We start from the raw sequence: 22,502 nt of genomic DNA on the forward strand, positions 1-22,502 counted from the left end.
GTTAAGGCCCAGATCCAATCAGATCAAGACTGGCCCTCATCCAGTGTCTCACGTTCTGATTCCCTACTTCTGTATTAACCTGGATGTAACAGGAGTTAAGGCCCAGATCCAATCAGATCAAGACTGGCCCTCATTCAGTGTCTCACGTTCTGATTCCCTACTTCTGTATTAACCTGGATGTAACAGGAGTTAAGGCCCAGATCCAATCAGATCAAGACTGGCCCTCATCCAGTGTCTCACGTTCTGATTCCCTACTTCTGTATTAACCTGGATGTAACAGGAGTTAAGGCCCAGATCCAATCAGATCTGGCCCTCATCCAGTGTCTCATTCTGATTCCCTACTTCTCTATTAACCTGGATGTAACTGGCCCTCAATCAGATCAGACTGGCCCTCATCCAGTGTCTCACGTTCTGATTCCCTACTTCTGTATTAACCTGGATGTAACAGGAGTTAAGGCCCAGATCCAATCAGATCAAGACTGGCCCTCATCCAGTGTCTCACGTTCTGATTCCCTACTTCTGTATTAACCTGGATGTAACAGGAGTTAAGGCCCAGATCCAATCAGATCAAGACTGGCCCTCATCCAGTGTCTCACGTTCTGATTCCCTACTTCTGTATTAACCTGGATGTAACAGGAGTTAAGGCCCAGATCCAATCAGATCAAGACTGGCCCTCATTCAGTGTCTCACGTTCTGATTCCCTACTTCTGTATTAACCTGGATGTAACAGGAGTTAAGGCCCAGATCCAATCAGATCAAGACTGGCCCTCATCCAGTGTCTCACGTTCTGATTCCCTACTTCTGTATTAACTTGGATGTAACAGGAGTTAAGGCCCAGATCCAATCAGATCAAGACTGGCACTCATCCAGTGTCTCACGTTCTGATTCCCTACTTCTGTATTAACCTGGATGTAACAGGAGTTAAGGCCCAGATCCAATCAGATTAAGACTGGCCCTCATCCAGTGTGTCACGTTCTGATTCCCTACTTCTGTATTAACCTGGATGTAACAGGAGTTAAGGCCCAGATCCAATCAGATCAAGACTGGCACTCATCCAGTGTCTCACGTTCTGATTCCCTACTTCTGTATTAACCTGGATGTAACAGGAGTTAAGGCCCAGATCCAATCAGATCAAGACTGGCCCTCAGCCAGTGTCTCACGTTCTGATTCCCTACTTCTGTATTAACCTGGATGTAACAGGAGTTAAGGCCCAGATCCAATCAGATCAAGACTGGCCCTCATCCTGTGTCTCACGTTCTGATTCCCTACTTCTGTATTAACCTGGATGTAACAGGAGTTAAGGCCCAGATCCAATCAGATTAAGACTGGCCCTCAGCCAGTGTCTCACGTTCTGATTCCCTACTTCTGTATTAACCTGGATGTAACAGGAGTTAAGGCCCAGATCCAATCAGATCAAGACTGGCCCTCATCCAGTGTCTCACGTTCTGATTCCCTACTTCTGTATTAACCTGGATGTAACAGGAGTTAAGGCCCAGATCCAATCAGATCAAGACTGGCCCTCATCCAGTGTCTCACGTTCTGATTCCCTACTTCTGTATTAACCTGGATGTAACAGGAGTTAAGGCCCAGATCCAATCAGATCAAGACTGGCCCTCATCCAGTGTCTCACGTTCTGATTCCCTACTTCTGTATTAACCTGGATGTAACAGGAGTTAAGGCCCAGATCCAATCAGATCAAGACTGGCCCTCATTCAGTGTCTCACGTTCTGATTCCCTACTTCTGTATTAACCTGGATGTAACAGGAGTTAAGGCCCAGATCCAATCAGATCAAGACTGGCCCTCATCCAGTGTCTCACGTTCTGATTCCCTACTTCTGTATTAACCTGGATGTAACAGGAGTTAAGGCCCAGATCCAATCAGATTAAGACTGGCCCTCATCCAGTGTCTCACGTTCTGATTCCCTACTTCTCTATTAACCTGGATGTAACAGGAGTTAAGGCCCAGATCCAATCAGATCAAGACTGGCCCTCATCCAGTGTCTCACGTTCTGATTCCCTACTTCTGTATTAACCTGGATGTAACAGGAGTTAAGGCCCAGATCCAATCAGATCAAGACTGGCCCTCATCCAGTGTCTCACGTTCTGATTCCCTACTTCTGTATTAACCTGGATGTAACAGGAGTTAAGGCCCAGATCCAATCAGATCAAGACTGGCCCTCATCCAGTGTCTCACGTTCTGATTCCCTACTTCTGTATTAACCTGGATGTAACAGGAGTTAAGGCCCAGATCCAATCAGATCAAGACTGGCCCTCATTCAGTGTCTCACGTTCTGATTCCCTACTTCTGTATTAACCTGGATGTAACAGGAGTTAAGGCCCAGATCCAATCAGATCAAGACTGGCCCTCATCCAGTGTCTCACGTTCTGATTCCCTACTTCTGTATTAACCTGGATGTAACAGGAGTTAAGGCCCAGATCCAATCAGATCAAGACTGGCACTCATCCAGTGTCTCACGTTCTGATTCCCTACTTCTGTATTAACCTGGATGTAACAGGAGTTAAGGCCCAGATCCAATCAGATTAAGACTGGCCCTCATCCAGTGTGTCACGTTCTGATTCCCTACTTCTGTATTAACCTGGATGTAACAGGAGTTAAGGCCCAGATCCAATCAGATCAAGACTGGCACTCATCCAGTGTGTCACGTTTTGATTCCCTACTTCTGTATTAACCTGGATGTAACAGGAGTTAAGGCCCAGATCCAATCAGATCAAGCGTTAAGCCGGAGGTGTAACTGCGTTAGAGCTGTCAAATCGGTGAGTGGCTGCTTGTGTGGTCATTATCACGAAGCCACACCCATCCCACTCGCTTTAGAAGTTCCGAATGAGAAAGGCGATATAAACATAATGACACTCGCGTTCAAAATCAATAAAAAAATCATACGGATTTATATCGGCCTAATGTAACAGGGCTGCATGGGATTATTTCTAATGCGACTCGGCACATCCAATGGAAATGTTGTTGATAGGTATAACACCGGAAGCTCTACAGTTACAACTCTGACACACCTCTGACATCGCCTAAATAAAAATTATGAAACTGATGTGCGGTTGTTGGTTATTGCAGGTTAAGACAGAACTGATTAAATCTAGACTAGTATCTATAGCTCCACGATTAGTTTCATTGTTTGTGTAGAAACAAAATGGACCCGTCTCACAGGAGGCACCAGGCTCAGTTTCCTGCCGCTCGCTTCGTAGCCTCCAGCCCAGCTCCACCACCGCCATGGGAGTTAATAAGCTTCTTAAGTAGCCTCAATTATTCATTGGCTTTAATCTTCCAGACCAGCATCGCTTGATTCAACACATTGAGCCAGGAAAGGCAGAACGCAGGGACCTCCAGAGAAACGAATGGAGCAGGAAAGGAAATTAGAATAAGAACCCCGGAATCTTCCATTTTGTCACATGGGATCAGATTGGGAGATACCCTAATGAACACAGTCTCAGGCTATGCGACGGAAAGCAAAATCAGCATTTCTTATTGGACAAGTCTATTGGCGATGCACACGACACTGCCTTGCCGGGGCAGTTTTAGTGGTGGGGAGTCGAGACAGCTGGGTGAGAAAGGTAGAGGTTGTTGTTGTTTTCATGCAGCAACAACAATCATGTCAACACTAAACTAAAAGACAGGAGGCCACATGACAGCACACTGACCCTACAGCAGCATATATATATTTTTTTTTTGAAAGACGGTTCTTGAGAGGGCCACGATCACATTCCCGGCCCCAGATAACTGTACACCTCTAAATTATTTATGACCAGGCCTTATTCAGGGATCCCTTCGTGCTTTTTTCCCCCTCTCCACCCGGGAGCACACAAGCACCATGCGCTGTTGTTATTCAGCGTGCCGGCTTCACCTTTGACATGTCGTCTTGTGTGTGTTGACAATCTCCAGTCAAATTGGTTTCAGGTTTCCATTCAACTGGGAGGCTTCTATGTGACCTGAGATGCATACTGTACCTGTGTGCATGCATGTGTATAGAATTTTTCTGTATTTATTTTTCTATTTGAAAATGTGGAGTACTGTAGTTTTTTTTTAGATTGTATAGATCACTCCTCTCCTATAATGATGCTCAGGCATAATTGTATTAGTATATTAATAGATTAATCAATTACCATTATCTAAGTGAGTTTCATCGAGAAACTTTCTTAGATAATTCCTTTGATACAGCAGTAGCAATACAAGGATATAACATCTACAGAAAAGACAGAAGTGCTTATGATGGAAGTGTTACGATATACAGTACCAGTCAATAGTTTGGACACACCTACTCATTCAAGGGTTTTCCTTTATTTGTACTATTTTCTACATTGTAGAATAATAGTGAAGACGTCAAAACTATGATATAACACACATGGAATCATGTAGTAACCAAAAAAGTGTTAAACAAATCAAAAAATATTTTATATTTTAGGTTCCACCCTTTGCCTTGACAGCTTTGTACACTCATGGCATTCTCTCAACCAACTTCAACTGGAATGCTTTTCCAACAGACTTGAAGGAGTTCCCACATATGCTGAGCACTTGTTGGCTGCTTTTCCTTAACTCTGTGGTCCAACTCATTCCAAACCATCTCAATTGAGTTGAGATTGGGGGATTGATCCAGCATTCCATCACTCTCCTTCTTCGTCAAATAGCCCTTACACAGCCTGGAGGTGTGTTGGGTCATTGTCCTGTTGAAAAACAAATTATAGCCCCAATAAGCGCAAACCAGATGGGATGGTGCATCACTGCAGAATGCTGTGGTAGCCATGCTGTTAAGTGCGCCTTGAATTCTAAATAAATCACAGACAGTGCCAACAGCAAAGCACCCCTACACCATCACACCTCCTCCTTCATGCTTCATATTGGGAAACACACATGCGGAGAGCATCCGTTCACCTACTCTGCATCTCAAAAGGACACAGCGGTTGGAACCAAAAATCTCAAAAGACAGATTTCCACCGGTCTAATGTCCATTGCTCATGTTTCTTGGCCCAGTCAAGTCTATTTTTCTTGTTAGTGTCCTTTAGTAGTGGTTTCTTTGCAGCAATTTGACCATGAAGGCCAGATTCACACATGTTGAGATGTGTCTCTTACTTGAACTCTGTGAAGTGAAGCATTTATTTGGGCTGCAATTTCTGAGGCTGGTAACTAATGAACTTATCCTCTGCAGAAGAGGTAACTCTGTGTCTTTCTTTCCTGTGGCGGTCCTCATGGGAGCCAGTTTCATCATAGCGCTTGATTATTTTTGCAACTGCATCTGAAAAAACTTTCAAGTTCTTGAAATGTTCCAGATTGACTGACCTTCATGTCTTCAAGTAATGATGTCCTGTCATTTCTCATTGCTTATTTTAGCTGTTCTTGCCATGATATGAACTTGGTATTTTACCAAATATGGCTATCCTCTGTATACCACCCCTACCTTGTCACAACACAACTGATTGGCTCAAACACATTAAGAAAGAAATAAATTCCACAAATTAACTTTTAACATGGCACATGGATGGAAATGCATTCCAGGTGACTACCTCATGAAGCTGGTTGAGAGAGTGCCAACAGGAAGTATTTGTTAAGAAATTAACTGTGAGAAGTGTTAAGGTCCTTTTGGATTGATGAAGAATGAAAAGATTGTGTGGTTCAAAGAAATTATGCAAAAGAGGTGACAAACAAGTCAGGCTGCTCAGCTGATTGGTTGGCATACTGTAAATTGAGAAATGTTTTGACTAAACTTAAGAAAAAGAAGAAACTATATTATCAAACCAAGATAAATGACATAAAACACAGTGGGAAAATACTTTTGAGTACCTTAAATTTTTTAATGGGCAGAAAACCCAATTCATCTCCATCGTTCATTGAAGATGATGGGTCGGTCATTCATAAGAAAACCTTTCGATTAAGCCCATTTATTTCAATGACTATTTCACTAGTAGTGGAAAAACTAGGAAGTGAAATGACAACATTAAACAGTAGTGAATCATCATATTTTTGTATAAAGCATAATGAAAGAGAAGGATTGCTGTTTTGAATTTGGTCAAGTTAGTGTGGGAGAGGTTGAAAAACTTTTAATCAATAAATTATAAGAATGATAAGCCACCAGGTACAGACAACCTTGATGTCACGCCCTGACCTTAGAGAGCCTTTTTATTTCTCTATTTGGTTAGTTCGGGGTGTGATTTGCGTGGGCATTCTAGTTTTTCTATTTCTTTGTTGGCCGGGTATAGTTCCCGATCAGAGGCAGCTGTCTATTGTTGTCTCTGATTGGGGATCATACTTAGACAGCCTTTTCCCCACCTTTAGTTTGTGGGATCTTGTTTTTGTGTAGTGCCTGTGAGCACTCCAGTCGTTACGTCTCGTTTGCTGTTTATTGTTTTTGTTGGTGAGTTTCATTTATATAAACATGCCCCCCCCCCTACATATTTAACCAAGCCTAAAGGAGTGTGGGTGTCCACAGGCATGGAAGGAAGCCAAAGTAATTTCACACCCTAAAAATCCTAAAACACCCTTTGCTGGCTCTAACAGCCGCCCAATCCGTTTGCTGCCTGCTCTTAGTAAACTGATGTAGAAAATTGACCAAATACAATACTATTTTTCTGAGAACAAGTTAACTACGGACTTTCAACATGCATATAGAGAAGGGCACTCAACTTGTACTGCACTGCCTCAGATGACAGATGATTTGTTAAAATAAATTGATAAAAGATGATAGTTGGGGCTGTATTGTTAGATTTCAGTGCAGCCCTTGATGTTATTGATCATACATTGTTATTGAAGAAGCTCACTCCCTTCCATCTCCAAGTACTCAAGCAAAATTACCTTTAAAAAAGGATTAAACATCATCTCATGGAACAGCAGGGACTGTGACGGGACACCCACACACACACACATTTTTTATTATTATTATATATATTTTTGTTGTTGTATTGTTTTGTATATAGTTCTTTTAAATTTGTGTAATTGTCCTTGTTATGTTTTGTGTTTTTTTTGTGGACTCCAGGATGAATAGCTGCAAAAGCTAATGGGGATCCAAATAAACATATAAACCATCAAAGCGTATTGGCTGGACCTCCTCCAAGCATTAATCAAAGGCACAAAGGCTTTTGAACTAACTGTATGGGAATAGATTGTTTTGCTCAGGTTGGATGGCCTCTAGGTTATCAAGTTATTATTTTCATGGGAATTATGCATGTTCAACAGCTCCACGACCCAAGGGGATGGTATATAAAATAATGACATAGAGAGAGCTCAACCTCAAAACCAGCCAGAATATATTTTATTAGCTCCCAAATTAGGTGATCATCCCAAAAGGTTACTGAGTCAATCTTCCCGAAAACAGGCCAACATGATAGCATACACTTCTCACCTTTTCTGTCTCAGAACATTGAGTGGGCTTGAGGTAAACTCAAAATGGCCACCACATACAGTTGAATTCGGAAGTTTACATACGCTTAGGTTAGAGTCATTAAAACTTGTTTTTCAACCACTCCACAAATGTCTTGGAGTGGGCATCATAAGCCCTGTCCTCAATCCTATAGAACATTTCTGGGCAGAACTGAACAAGCGTGTGCGGGCAAAAACGTTTGACCCAAGTTAAACAATTTAAAGGCAATGCTACCAAATACTAATTGAGTGTATGTGAACTTCTGACCCACTGGGAATGTGATGAAAGAAATAAAAATTGAAATAAATCATTCTCTCTACTATTATTCTGACATTTCACATTCTTAAAATAAAGTGGTGATCCTAACTGACCTAAGACAGGGAATTTTTACTAGGATTAAATGTCAGGAATTGTGAAAAACTTTCGACTTCAACTGTAGATACCATTATAAAATCCGTTTGGGAAAAAATATGCTAAATGTTATTGAATATCTCGAGGCAATTTCTTCCTGTAAAATATAATTATCACGCCATTAGTGTTTCATCTTAATAACGTAGCTCTCCGGGCACAGCATGCTAATTCTGTGCCCGGTAGATTTTTAGTTATGTGTATTTTTTCTGTATCATATTGCCTAGGCTTCGCAATTCAGACTTCGAAGTTAAGTTTCCATCCCTCCCTGTACCTCAGCAATTTAGCCGCGGCTGCCGTTTCAGCCTCGTTATACGTCAGACGGGGGGGGGGAAATAAATCCCATCCCGCCCAATGGAATAAACTCAATATGAATATGAGGGTTATAAATGGATTTGCTTCATTGAGTGACTTTTCCTGATTCTTTATTACGTTTTAATGGTCTATATTGGAAGTGCCTCAGGTTTACCTTGAATAGTTCCTCTTTTAACATGTGGATTTTTCACGCTACTGAGCTGGGCTCAATGAAATGGACCTGGTTATGCATTTTTTTAGGTGCTGAAAAGGACAATTTTTGAAAGGGAAATAACTAAGCCAAAACAGTATGGTTCGGGTTGGCATGATGGTGTGAAAGGGGTCATATAAGGTCCCAAATTCAACGTCAGCAGTCAGCTTTTCATTGTTTCACCTGACTTTTTCAGAGTGATGGTGAACTAACCTTTATTTCCTATCTCTCTCCCCTTTTCTCTCCCTCCCTCTCGCCCTCGCTCTATCCAGTCTCCATCGACTCCATCCGAGAGGTGTGCGAGGGTAAGCAATCTGAGATCTTCCAGCGCTACTCTGAGGGCAGCTTCGACCCCAACTGCTGTTTCAGCCTGTATTATGGCGAGCGCTTGGAGTCCCTGGATCTAGTGTCGAGCACAGGCGAGGAGGCGCGTACCTGGATCACCGGCCTCAAGTACCTGGTGGCAGGCATCAGCGACGAGGACAGCCTGGCCAAGAGGCAACGCACCCGTGATCAATATCCTTACTGGGGCAATGGGCATGTTAGGCTGTCTCTGGGAATGGGTTGAGTACCTGGACAGCCGGGTCTCATTCATTAGTGCACACTAGCAAAATGTTTTGCATTAGCAATTGTAATTGGACAGGTTTAGCTAGTTTTCTTCCGTTGCCTAATAAATGGGACCCACAGGTCAATGACATTTCTGTTCAGTCAGTGCAGGTCAGGAGAAGAATTGAAATACCATTTTTGGTGAGGACTTTTCAATACTTGGTTAAGATGATTCTGAGTGTGGATAAGTAATAACGCAGACTGACACACACACTGACACACACACAGACTGACACACACACTAAAGTTCCTTCTCTCTCCCCACACGCAGACTGACACGCACACTGAAGTTCCTTCTCTCTCCCCACATGCAGACTGACACGCACACTGAAGTTCCTTCTCTCTCCCCACACGCAGACTGACACACACACTGAAGTTCCTTCTCTCTCCCCACATGCAGACTGACACGCACACTGAAGTTCCTTCTCTCTCCCCACATGCAGACTGACACACACACTGAAGTTCCTTCTCTCTCCCCACACGCAGACTGACACACACACTGAAGTTCCTTCTCCCTCCCCACATGCAGACTGACACGCACACTGAAGTTCCTTCTCTCTCCCCACATGCAGACTGACACGCACACTGAAGTTCCTTCTCTCTCCCCACATGCAGACTGACACGCACACTGAAGTTCCTTCTCTCTCCCCACATGCAGACTGACACACACACTGAAGTTCCTTCTCTCTCCCCACACGCAGACTGACACACACACTGAAGTTCCTTCTCTCTCCCCACATGCAGACTGACACGCACACTGAAGTTCCTTCTCTCTCCCCACACACATACTGACACACACACTGAAGTTCCTTCTCTCTCACCACACGCAGACTGACACACACACTGAAGTTCCTTCTCTCTCCCCACATGCAGACTGACACACACACTGAAGTTCCTTCTCTCTCCCCACATGCAGACTGACACACACACTGAAGTTCCTTCTCTCTCCCCACACACATACTGACACACACACAGTCTTCCGTGCTGGCATGTCAGCAAGGCTGATGTGCTGATAAAAGAAGAGCAGGTGAAGGCTGCCGGAGGCACCTATCACATCGTCTCGATCAGAGACGCACACAGACGGTTTGCGCTAAAATTAGACTCGGCTGCAGAGAGTGAGAGCTGTGTGAGAGATCAAAAGGTTTTGCTTGTTTCAGAACGATTTGGGCTCTGAACCGCAATGCAGCTTTGGGCTACCTTCTCTAAATATTCTGAACCACCCTAGCTGTCAACTATTTGTTGCAGATGATACTTGATTCATTGATTAATCAATCAATAAATCAATCAATCGATGTGAACACCTGTGGATAGTTAATAGAACACCAAGACTGCGTTTAAACAGGCAAGTACCCGTGTCTGTGTTTGTGCTTACATGTGTGTTATCCATCCTCAACACCTGCTTGATTGGTACGTGGCTGAAGCAGACATTTGCGGAGGCGGATAAGAACGGTGATGGCAGCCTGAGCATCAGCGAGGTCCTGCAGCTCCTCCACAAACTCAACGTCAACCTACCCCGCCAGAAAGTCAAGCAGATGTTCAAGGTACACTACAGTCGTAGTTTTATGTTAATAATAATAATGGAGCTTTAATAGCACCGAATTACAAAGATCATCTCAAAATGAGAGGGAGAGAAGTGTTATCAGTGACAACAGGGCTGCTTAGTGGCCTTTTTTTTAACCAATTTGTGTGTGTCTCATTGGTTTGTTGTGGTAGGGGCGCACTACTCTCTAAATAATGAGCAGTCAAACAATCTTACAGACAAGTCTGTCAATGGAGTTGGTCCCAAATGGCACCCTATTTCATCTATAAGTCTTTGCTAGGTAAAGCCCCGCCTTATCTCAGCTCACTGGTCCCCATAGCAACACGCGCCCGTAGCACGCGCTCCAGCGGGTATATTGCACAGGTCATACACAAAGCCAACACTTCCTTTGGCAGCCTTTCCTTCCAGTTCTCTGCTGCCAATGACTGGAACGAACTGCAAAAGCTGGAGTCTTATATTTCCCTCACTAGTTTTAAGCATCAGCTGTCTGAGCAGATTACCGACCACTGTACCTCAAATCAAATCAAATTGTATTTGTCACATACACATGGTTAGCAGATGTTAATGCGAGTGTAGCGAAATACTTGTGCTTCTAGTTCTGACAATGCAGTAATAACCAACAAGTAATCTAACTAACAATTCCAAAACTACTGTCTTATACACACAAGTGTAAGGGGATAAAGAATATGTACATAAAGATATATGAATGAGTGATGGTACAGAGCAGCATAGGCAAGATACAGTAGATGGTATCGAGTACTGTATATACATATGAGATGAGTATGTAAACAAAGTGGCATAGTTAAAGTGGCTAGTGATACATGTATTACATAAAGATGCGGTAGATGATATAGAGTACAGTATATACGTATACATATGAGATGAATAATGTAAGGTATGTAAACATTATATTAGGTAGCATTGTTTAAAGTGGCTAGTGATATATTTTACATAATTTCCCATCAATTCCCATTATTAAAATGGCTGGAGTTGAGTCAGTGTGTTGGCAGCAGCCACTCAATGTTAGTGGTAGCTGTTTAACAGTCTGATGGCCTTGAGATAGAAGCTGTTTTTCAGTCTCTCGGTCCCAGCTTTGATGCACCTGTACAGACCTCGCCTTCTGGATGATAGAGGGGTGAACAGGCAAGGGCTCGGGTGGTTGTTGTCCTTGATGATCTTTATGGCCTTCCTGTAACATCGGGTGGTGTAGGTGTCCTGGAGGGCAGGTAGTTTGCCCCCGGTGATGCGTTGTGCAGACCTCACTACCCTCTGGAGAGCCTTACGGTTGTGGGCGGAGCAGTTGCCGTACCAGGTGGTGATACAGCCCGCCAGGATGCTCTCGATTGTGCATCTGTAGAAGTTTGTGAGTGCTTTTGGTGACAAGCTGAATTTCTTCAGCCTCCAGATGTTGAAGAGGCGCTGCTGCGCCTTCTTCACGATGCTGTCTGTGTGGGTGGACCAATTCAGTTTGTCTGTGATGTGTATGCCGAGGAACTTAAAACTTACTACCCTCTACACTACTGTTCCATCGATGTGGATAGGGGGGTGTTCCCTCTGCTGTTTCCTGAAGTCCACAATCATCTCCTTAGTTTTGTTGACGTAGAGTGTGAGGTTATTTTCCTGACACCACACTCCGAGGGCCCTCACCTCCTCCCTGTAGGCCGTCTCGTCGTTGTTGGTAATCAAGCCTACCACTGTTGTGTTCTCCGCAAACTTGATGATTGAGTTGGAGGCGTGTGTGGCCACGCAGTCGTGGGTGAACAACAGGGAGTACAGGAGAGGGCTCAGAACGCACCCTTGTGGGGCCCCAGTGTTGAGGATCAGCGGGGTGGAGATGTTGTTGCCTACCCTCACCACCTGGGGGTGGCCCGTCAGGAAGTCCAGTACCCAGTTGCACAGGGCGGGGTCGAGACCCAGGGTCTCGAGCTTGATGACGAGCTTGGAGGGTACTATGGTGTTAAATGCCGAGCTGTAGTCGATGAACAGCATTCTCACGTAGGTATTCCTCTTGTCCAGATAGGTTAGGGCAGTGTGCAGTGTGGTTGAGATTGCATCGTCTGTGGACCTATTTGGGCGGTAAGCAAATTGGAGTGGGTCTAGGGTGTCAGGTAGGGTGGAGGTGATATGGTCCTTGACTAGTCTCTCAAAGCACTTCATGATGACGGAAGTGAGTGCTACGGGGCGGTAGTCGTTTAGCTCAGTTACCTTAGCTTTCTTGGGAACAGGAACAATGGTGGCCCTCTTGAAGCATGTGGGAACAGCAGACTGGAATAGGGATTGATTGAATATGTCCGTAAACACACCAGCCAGCTGGTCTGCACATGCTCTGAGGGCGCGGCTGGGGATGCCGTCTGGGCCTGCAGCCTTGCGAGGGTTAACACGTTTAAATGTTTTACTCACCTCGGCTGCAGTGAAGGAGAGGCCGCATGTTTTCGTTGCAAGCTGTGTCAGTGGCACTGTATTGTCCTCAAAGCGGGCAAAAAAGTTATTTAGTCTGCCTGGGAGCAAGACATCCTGGTCCGTGATGGGGCTGGTTTTCTTTTTGTAATCCGTGATTGACTGTAGACCCTGCCACATACCTCTTGTGTCTGAGCCGTTGAATTGAGATTCTACTTTATACTGACGCTTAGCTTGTTTGATTGCCTTGCGGAGGGAATAGCTGCACTGTTTGTATTCGGTCATGTTTCCGGTCACCTTGCCCTGATTAAAAGCAGTGGTTCACGCTTTCAGTTTCACGCGAATGCTGCCATTAATCCACGGTTTCTGATTTGGGAATGTTTTAATCATTGCTATGGGAACGACATCTTCAACGCACGTTCTAATGAACTCGCACACCGAATCAGCGTATTTGTCAATGTTGTTGTCTGACGCAATACGAAACATATCCCAGTCCACGTGATGGAAGCAGTCTTGGAGTGTGGAATCAGATTGGTCGGACCAGCGTTGGACAGACCTCAGCGTGGGAGCTTCTTGTTTTAGTTTCTGTCTGTAGGCAGGGATCAACAAAATGGAGTCGTGGTCAGCTTTTCCGAAAGGAGGGCGGGGCAGGGCCTTATATGCGGAAGTTAGAATAGCAATGATCCAAGGTTTTGCCAGCCCTGGTTGCGCAATCGATATGCTGATACAATTTAGGGAGTCTTGTTTTCAGATTAGCCTTGTTAAAATCCCCAGCTACAATGAATGCAGCCTCAGGATGTATGGATTCCAGTTTTCAAAGAGTCAAATAAAGTTAGTTCAGACCCATCGATGTGTCTGCTTGGGGGGGACTGTTATGTACTTGAGTGAAGACCCAAAAGCGGTTTTAACAGAAAACAGAGTTCTTTAATAAAAAAACAGGAATGGCATAAATCCTCTTCCAACGTAGTCAATGGAACAAAAGAACGTAGTATAATGCAGGATGCACCTGCCAGGCAGACTCCGACAGGATAGGACAAGGTGGAAGCAAACGGGACGACAGCTTGCTTCTGGTATCAAAAACACAAACAAGAATCAGACACTGAAAGTAGCAGGAACAGAGAGAGAAATAGAGACCTAATCAGAGGGGGAAGAGAGAACAGGTGGGGAAAGAGTGAATGAGCTAGTTAGGGGAAATGTAGAACAGCTGAAGAATGAGAGACAGAGAAGGTAACCTAAAAAGACCAGCAGAGAGAGACAGAGTGAAGAGAAAGGACAGGAACAGACATAACAAGACATGACAGTACCCCCCCACTCACCGAGCGCCTCCTGGCGCACTCGAGGAGGAAACCTGGCGGCAACGGAGGAAATCATCGATCAGCGAACGGTCCAGCACGTCCCGAGAGGGAACCCAACTCCTCTCCTCAGGACCGTACCCCTCCCAATCCACTAGGTACTGCTGACCACGGCCCCGAGGGCGCATGTCCAAAATCTTACGAACCCTGTAGATGGGTGCGCCCTCGACAAGGATGGGGGGGGGGACGAGCGGGGGCGCGAAGAACGGGCTTAACACAGGAGACATGGAAGACCGGGTGAACGCGACGAAGATAGCGGGAGAAGAAGTCGCACTGCGACAGGATTAATGACCTGAGAAATACGGAACGGACCAATGAACCGCGGGGCCAACTTGCGAGAAGCTGTCTTAAGGGGAAGGTTCTGAGTGGAGAGCCATACTCTCTGACCGCAACAATATCTAGGACTCTTGGTCCTACGCTTATTAGCGGCCCTCACAGTCTGCGCCCTATTACGGCAAAGTGCCGACCTGACCCCCTTCCAGGTGCGCTCGCAACGCTGGACAAAAGCCTGAGCGGAGGGGACGCAGGACTCGGCGAGCTGAGATGAGAACAGCGGAGGCTGGTACCCGAGGCTACACTGAAAAGGGGATAGACCGGTAGCAGACGAGGGAAGCGAGTTGTGGGCGTACTCTGCCCAGGGAGCTGTTCTGACCAAGACGCAGGGTTACGAAATGAAAGGCTGCGTAAAATGCGACCAACAGTCTGATTGGCCCGTTCGGCTTGACCGTTAGACTGGGGATGAAAGCCGGACGAGAGACTGACGGAAGCCCCAATCAAACGGCAAAACTCCCTCCAAAATTGAGACGTGAACTGCGGGCCTCTGTCGGAAACGACGTCAGAAGGAAGGCCATGAATACGGAAAACATTCTCGATAATGATCTGAGCCGTCTCCTTAGCAGAAGGGAGCTTATCGAGAGGAATGAAATGAGCCGCCTTAGAGAATCTATCGACAACCGTAAGAATAACTGTCTTCCCCGCTGATGAAGGCAGTCCGGTGATAAAATCTAAAGCGATGTGAGACCACGGTCGAGAGGGAATGGGAAGCGGTCTGAGACGGCCGGCAGGAGGAGAGTTCCCAGATTTAGTCTGCGCGCAGACCGAACAAGCGGCGACAAATCGACGCGCGTCACGTTCCCGAGTGGGCCACCAGAAACGCTGGCGAATGGAAGCGAGCGTACCCCGAACGCCGGGGTGGCCGGCTAACTTGGCAGAGTGGGCCCACTGAAGAACGGCCGGACGAGTAGGAACGGGAACGAACAGAAGGTTCCTAGGACAAGCTCGCGGCGACGGAGTGTGAGCGAGTGCTTGCTTTACCTGCCTCTCAATTCCCCAGACAGTCAACCCGACAACACGCCCGTCAGGGAGAATCCCCTCGGGGTCGGTGGAGACCTCAGAAGAACTGAAGAGACGAGATAAAGCATCAGGCTTGGTGTTTTTGAGCCCGGACGATAAGAAATAACAAACTCGAAACGAGCGAAAAACAGAGCCCAACGAGCCTGACGCGCATTAAGTCGTTTGGCTGAACGGATGTACTCAAGGTTCCTATGGTCAGTCCAAACGACAAAAGGAACGGTCGCCCCCTCCAACCACTGTCGCCATTCGCCTAGGGCTAAGCGGATGGCGAGCAGTTCGCGATTACCAACATCATAGTTACGTTCTGACGGCGATAAGCGATGAGAGAAAAACGCGCAAGGATGGACCTTGCCGTCAGAGAGAGAGCGCTGAGAAAGAATGGCTCCCACGCCCACCTCTGACGCGTCAACCTCAACAACAAACTGTCTAGAGATGTCAGGTGTAACAAGAATAGGAGCGGATGTAAAACGATTCTTAAGAAGATCAAAAGCTCCCTGGGCGGAAACGGACCACTTAAAGCACGTCTTAACAGAAGTAAGGGCTGTGAGGGGAGCTGCCACCTGACCGAAGTTACGGATGAAACGACGATAGAAATTAGCGAAGCCCAGAAAGCGCTGCAGCTCGACGCGTGACTTAGGAACGGGCCAATCAATGACAGCCTGGACCTTAGCGGGATCCATCTTAATGCCCTCAGCGGAAATAACGGAACCGAGAAAAGGGACAGAGGCGGCATGAAAAATGCACTTCTCAGCCTTCACATAAAGACAGTTCTCCAAAAGGCGCTGGAGGACGCGTCGCACGTGCTGAACATGAATCGAGAGAGACGGAGAAAAAATCAGGATATCGTCCATGTAAACGAAAACAAAAATGTTCAGCATGTCTCTCAGGACGTCGTTAACTAGTGCCTGAAAGACAGCTGGAGCGTTAACGAGGCCGAAAGGAAGAACCCGGTATTCAAAGTGCCCTAACGGAGTGTTAAACGCCGTCTTCCACTCGTCCCCCTCCCTGATGCGCACGAGATGGTAGGCGTTACGAAGGTCCAATTTGGTGAAAAACCTGGCTCCCTGCAAGATCTCGAAGGCTGAAGACATAAGAGGAAGCGGATAACGATTCTTAACTGTTATGTCATTCAGCCCTCGATAATCCACGCATGGGCGCAGGGACCCGTCCTTCTTCTGAACAAAAAAAACCCCGCTCCGGCGGGAGAGGAGGAGGAGACTATGGTACCGGCGTTGAGCGAAACCGACAAATAATCCTCGAGAGCCTTACGTTCGGGAGCCGACAGAGAGTATAATCTACCCCGGGGGAGTAGTTCCCGGAAGGAGATCAATACTACAGTCATACGACCGGTGTGGAGGGAGAGAAGTGGCCTTGGAACGACTGAACACCGTGCGCAGATCGTGATACTCCTCCGGCACCCCTGTCAAATCGCCAGGCTCCTCCTGTGAAGAAGAGACAGAGGAAACAGGAGGGATAGCAGACATTAAACAGGTCACATGACAAGAAACATTCCAGGATAGGATAGTATTACTAGACCAATTAATAGAAGGGTTATGGCGCACTAGCCAGGGATGACCCAAAACAACAGGTGTAAAAGGTGAACGAAAAATTAAAAAAGAAATGGTTTCGCTATGATTACCAGAGACAGTGAGGGTTAAAGGCAGCGTCTCACGCTGAATCTTGGGGAGAGAACTACCATCTAAAGCGAACAAGGCCGTGGGCTCCCCTAACTGTCTGAGAGGAATGTCATGTTCCCGAGCCCAGGTCTCGTCCATAAAACAGCCCTCCGCCCCAGAGTCTATCAAGGCACTGCAGGAAGCAGATGAACCGGGCCAGCGGAGATGGACCGGAAAGGTAGTGCGTGATCCAGAAGGAGAGGCCTGAGTAGTTGCGCTCACCAGTAGCCCTCCCTTTACTGATGAGCTCTGGCTTTTACTGGACATGAGGTGACAAAATGACCAGCGGAGCCGCAGTAGAGACAGAGGCGATTGGTGATTCTCCGTTCCTTCTCCTTGGCCGAGATGCGGATACCCCCAGCTGCATAGGCTCAGCATCCGAGCCGGCGGAGGAGGGTGGCAGTGATGCGGCAGGTGGCAGTGATGTGGAGAGGGGAGCAACGGAGAACGCGAGCTCCTTTCCACGAGCTCGGCGACGAAGATCAAACCGTCGCTCTATGCGAATAGCGAGAGCTATTAAGGAGTCCAGACAGGAAGGAACCTCCCGGGAGAGGATCTCATCCTTAACCTCGACGAGGAGACCCTCCAGAAAACGAGCGAGCAAAGCCGGCTCGTTCCAGTCACTAGAGGCAGCGAGAGTGCGAAACTCAATAGAATAATCCGTTATGGATCTATTCCCCTGACATAGGGAAGACAGGGCCCTGGAAGCCTCCTCGCCAAAAACAGAACGGTCAAAAACCCGTATCATCTCCTCCTTAAAGTCCTGATACTGGTTAATACACTCAGCCCTCGCCTCCCAGATTGCCGTGCCCCACTCACGCGCCCGTCCGGTAAGGAGAGAAATGACGTAGGCGATGCGGGCTGCGCTCCTGGAGTAAGTGTTGGGCTGGAGAGAGAACACCACATCACACTGAGTGAGGAATGAGCGGCACTCAGTGGGCTCCCAGAGTAACACGGCGGGTTGTTGATCCTGGGCTCCGGAGACTCGGAAACCCTGGAAGTGGGCGGTGGATCGAGGCGGAGTTGGTGAACCTGTCTTGTGAGGTCGGAGACTTGGACGGCCAGGGTCTCAACGGCATGTCGAGCAGCAGACAATTCCTCCTCGTGTCTGCCTAGCATCGCTCCCTGGATCTCGACGGCGGAGTGAAAAGGGTCCGGAGCCGCTGGGTCCATTCTTGGTCTGATTCTTCTGTTATGTACTTGAGTGAAGACCCAAAAGCGGTTTTAACAGAAAACAGAGTTCTTTAATAAAAAAACAGGAATGGCATAAATCCTCTTCCAATGTAGTCAATGGAACAAAAGAACGTAGTATAATGCAGGATGCACCTGCCAGGCAGACTCCGACAGGATAGGACAAGGTGGAAGCAAACGGGACGACAGCTTGCTTCTGGTATCAAAAACACAAACAAGAATCAGACACTGAAAGTAGCAGGAACAGAGAGAGAAATAGAGACCTAATCAGAGGGGGAAGAGAGAACAGGTGGGGAAAGAGTGAATGAGCTAGTTAGGGGAAATGTAGAACAGCTGAAGAATGAGAGACAGAGAAGGTAACCTAAAAAGACCAGCAGAGAGAGACAGAGTGAAGAGAAAGGACAGGAACAGACATAACAAGACATGACAGGGACTATATACGGCTGTGATTATAATCGAAGAGAATTCCCTTGGTAGATAATGCGGTCGACACTTGATTGTGAGGAATTCTAAATTAGGTGAACAGAAGGATTTGAGTTCCTGTATGTTTTTGTGATCACACCACGTCTCGTTAGCCATAAGGCATACGCCCCCGCCCCTCTTCTTACCAGAACGATGTTTGTTTCTGTCGGCGTGTGTACCTGTACACAGCCAATCTGTAAATCTGTCAATAGCACACCCAACTACCTCATCCCCATATTATTACTTTCACTCTTGCTCTTTTTCACCTCTTTTTCACCCCATTATCTCTACTTGCACATAATCATCATCATCTGCACATCTGTCACTCCAGCATTAATACTAAATTGTAATTATTTTTTGCCTCTATGGCCTATTTATTGCCTACCTCCCTACATTTACACACACTGTATATAGATTTTTCTATTTTTATTTTGTGTTATTGACTGTACATTTGTTTATGTGTAACTCTGTGTTGTTGTTTTTGCCGCACTGCTTTGCTTTATCTTGGCCAGGATGCAGTTGTAAATGAGAACTTGTTATCAACTGGCCTACCTGGTTAAATAAAGGTGAACTGAAACATTAAAAAAATATATAGTGCACTACTTTTGACCAGAACCCTAAGCACTACATAGGGAATAGGGTGCCAATCAGGACGCGGACAATGTCAACAGATTTTTTTATTTTATTTAACTAGGCAAGTCAGTTAAGAACAAATTCTTATTTACAATGACGGCCTACCCCGGCCAAACCAGGATGACGCTGGGCCAATTGTGTGCCGCCCCGATCAAAACAATTGATTCTACACACGTAGTATCGATCAAAACAATTGATTCTACACACAAAGTATCGATCAAAACAATTGATTCTACACACGTAGTATCGATCAAAACAATTGATTCTACACACGTAGTATCGATCAAAACAATTGATTCTACACACGTAGAATCGATCAAAACAATTAATTCTACACACGTAGTATCGATCAAAACAATTGATTCTACACACGTAGTATCGATCAAAGCAATTGATTCTACACACGTAGTATCGATCAAAACAATTGATTCTACACACGTAGTATCGATCAAAACAATTGATTCTGCACACGTAGTATCGATCAAAACAATTGATTCTACACACGTAGTATCGATCAAAACAATTGATTCTACACACGTAGTATCGATCAAAACAATTGATTCTACACACGTAGTATCGATCAAAACAATTGATTCTACTCATGTAGTATCGATCAAAACAATTGATTCTACATGTATGTATTTTGGTAAATACTTTCTTAACACTTTTTTTTGCTAAACTGCATTGTTGGTTAAGGGCTTGTAAAGTAAGCATTTCACTGTAAGGTCTACAGCTGTGGTATTCGGCACATGTGACAAATACAATTTGACTTGATTTTGTGGATATTTTGAAACAGTAAGTACAAAACCAGAGATGCACTTTCATTTCTGAGATAACATTTTGAGTCTTTATCTTATGAAAGAGGACGGCCCCTTTGTTTCCAATACGTGTCATTAATTGAAACCATAAAGCCTAAGCAAACGACAATTACCTTTGATTTCTTAGATATCTCAGCTCAGTTTGTGTGTGAATGCCTATTCTCCCTGTATGGTTTAGAAATGACGAGGCACTATTTCTAAATGACCCAGTCATGGTAATAGAAAGGGCTGTGGCTTTCACGTCTTGATTACTTCACAACTTTAAATTGAGTTCATTCAACAACTTCAGTCAAGAATGTCGCAAAAGTACGCATTCACACTTGACTTTTTCCAAACCCATTTCGAATTACTCACTCAGTGGTAATGGGGATGTGTCATCATGATGGTTGTGACATTTCGGACAGATTTGTCACAGGAAACTGTATTACAGGAAAGGCAATTGTGTCGTTCCATTTGATTTCAATCACTTTTTAAATTTGTTTTATTATTTTATTTTTTCTTCCCTTTTCTCCCCAATTTCATGGTATTCAATTGGTAGTTACAGTCTTGTCCCATTGCTGCAACCCCCGTACGGACTCGCTAGAGGCTAAGGTCGAGAGCTGTAGGTCCTTCGAGACACGATCCAGCCAAGCTGCACTGCTTCTTGACACAGTCCCCACTTAACCCGGAAGCCAGCCGTTTCCTCCGCCAGGTGTTGGAGGAAACACCGTACACCTGGCGACCATGTTAGCGTGCATGCGCCCTTTCCAGCGTGGGACAAGGACATCCCGGCCGGCCAAACCCTCCCCTAACCCGGACAACGTTGTGCCCGTGGGTTTCCCGGTCACGGCCGGCTGCGGATCTCTAGTGGCACATCTCGCACTGCGATGCAGTGTCTTAGACCACTGCGCCACTCGGGAGGCCCTTCAATCACTTTTTAACCACACCCCTTTTGTTTTGAGCAAAACTTACCGTACATATTTGCCATGGTAGAAGTTGTCCTGAAAGCCCCAATATTTTGTGTGTTTTACTCTCCTTTTCTCCGCAATTTCGATCTCATCGCTGCAACACTCCAACGGGCACGGGAGAAGCGAAGGTGGAGTCATGCGTCCTCCGGAACATGACCCACCTAACTGCTCTCCTTATCACCCGCCACATTAACCCGGAAGCCAGCCGCACCGCATGTGTCGGAGGAAACACAGTTGAACTGGCGACCGGGGTCATCCTGTAGAAGGAGTTCCACAAGGAGTTTCTAGAGCTCGATGACCCAAGTAAAGTAAAGCCCCCCCCCGGCCAAACCCTCCCCTAACCTGGACGAAGCTGGGCCAATTGTCCTCCATCCTATGGGACTCCCAGCCAAGATGCAGTGCCTTAGACTGCTGCGCCACTCGGGAGGCCCGCCAAAACAAAGTTGACCCATTTTGCATACCATGAGACATCCATGCCTTCACTGGAAATCACTGGAAAATATCAACGGTTTAGTTTGATATAATTTTAAAGCTTACAAACAGGGTTGTCAAACTATTTTATCATTTCTTTAAAAAAAATGTAATAAAAAAACATTTTTTTACCTTCAATTATCTTAAAAAACGCATAAACTCTTATGTTTTACATTTGTGCGTATGTTGTAGCTTCAAACCTATTCTACATCATCCGAGGTGTTTGTTGTGCCCGCCACCGGTTGAGGCACAGCATGCCTTTGAATACAGGGTGGGTGTCATTGTGCTGTCAAAAAGTCTGTATGAACAATTTACATATACTGTACAATGCCTTCAGAAAGTATTCACACCCTTTGACCTTTTGCACATTTTGCTGTGTTACCGCCTGAATTTTAAATTGAGATGTTGTCACTCGCCTACACACAATACTCTATAATATCAAAGTGGAATTACGTTTTGTATAATTTTTTTTACAAAAAAATGAAAAGCTGGCATGTCTTGAGTCAAGAATTCAACGCCTTTCTTATGGCAAGTCTCTAAATAAGTTCAGTAGTATATAATAGTGTTTAACATGATTTTTGAATGACTACCTCATCTCTGTACCTCATCCATAAAATTATCTGTAAGGTCCCCGGTCAAACACGGATTTTCCAATGCAACACAAAAAGGGCACCTAGGTGTAAGTGGGTGAAAAAAACACATTGAATATTGTTTATTTAATTTTTTATTGAACCTTTATTTAACTCGGCAATCAGTTAAGAAAACAT

At 45.6% G+C, this 22,502-nt stretch overlaps 1 protein-coding gene across 1 annotated transcript in view; it reads left to right on the top strand.

The window, feature by feature from the left end:
* Nucleotides 1-22,502, top strand: part of LOC135527385 (1-phosphatidylinositol 4,5-bisphosphate phosphodiesterase eta-2-like) — a 206,188-nt gene that overhangs the window by 117,361 nt on the left and 66,325 nt on the right. The window contains exons 4-5 of the mRNA XM_064955900.1: nucleotides 8,562-8,805; nucleotides 10,307-10,436. Coding sequence (XP_064811972.1) covers nucleotides 8,562-8,805; nucleotides 10,307-10,436 — 374 coding nt within the window. The remainder of the gene's footprint in view (nucleotides 1-8,561; nucleotides 8,806-10,306; nucleotides 10,437-22,502) is intronic.

Source organism: Oncorhynchus masou, chromosome 33 (genome assembly GCF_036934945.1).
Source record: "Oncorhynchus masou masou isolate Uvic2021 chromosome 33, UVic_Omas_1.1, whole genome shotgun sequence".
NCBI lineage: Eukaryota > Metazoa > Chordata > Actinopteri > Salmoniformes > Salmonidae > Oncorhynchus > Oncorhynchus masou.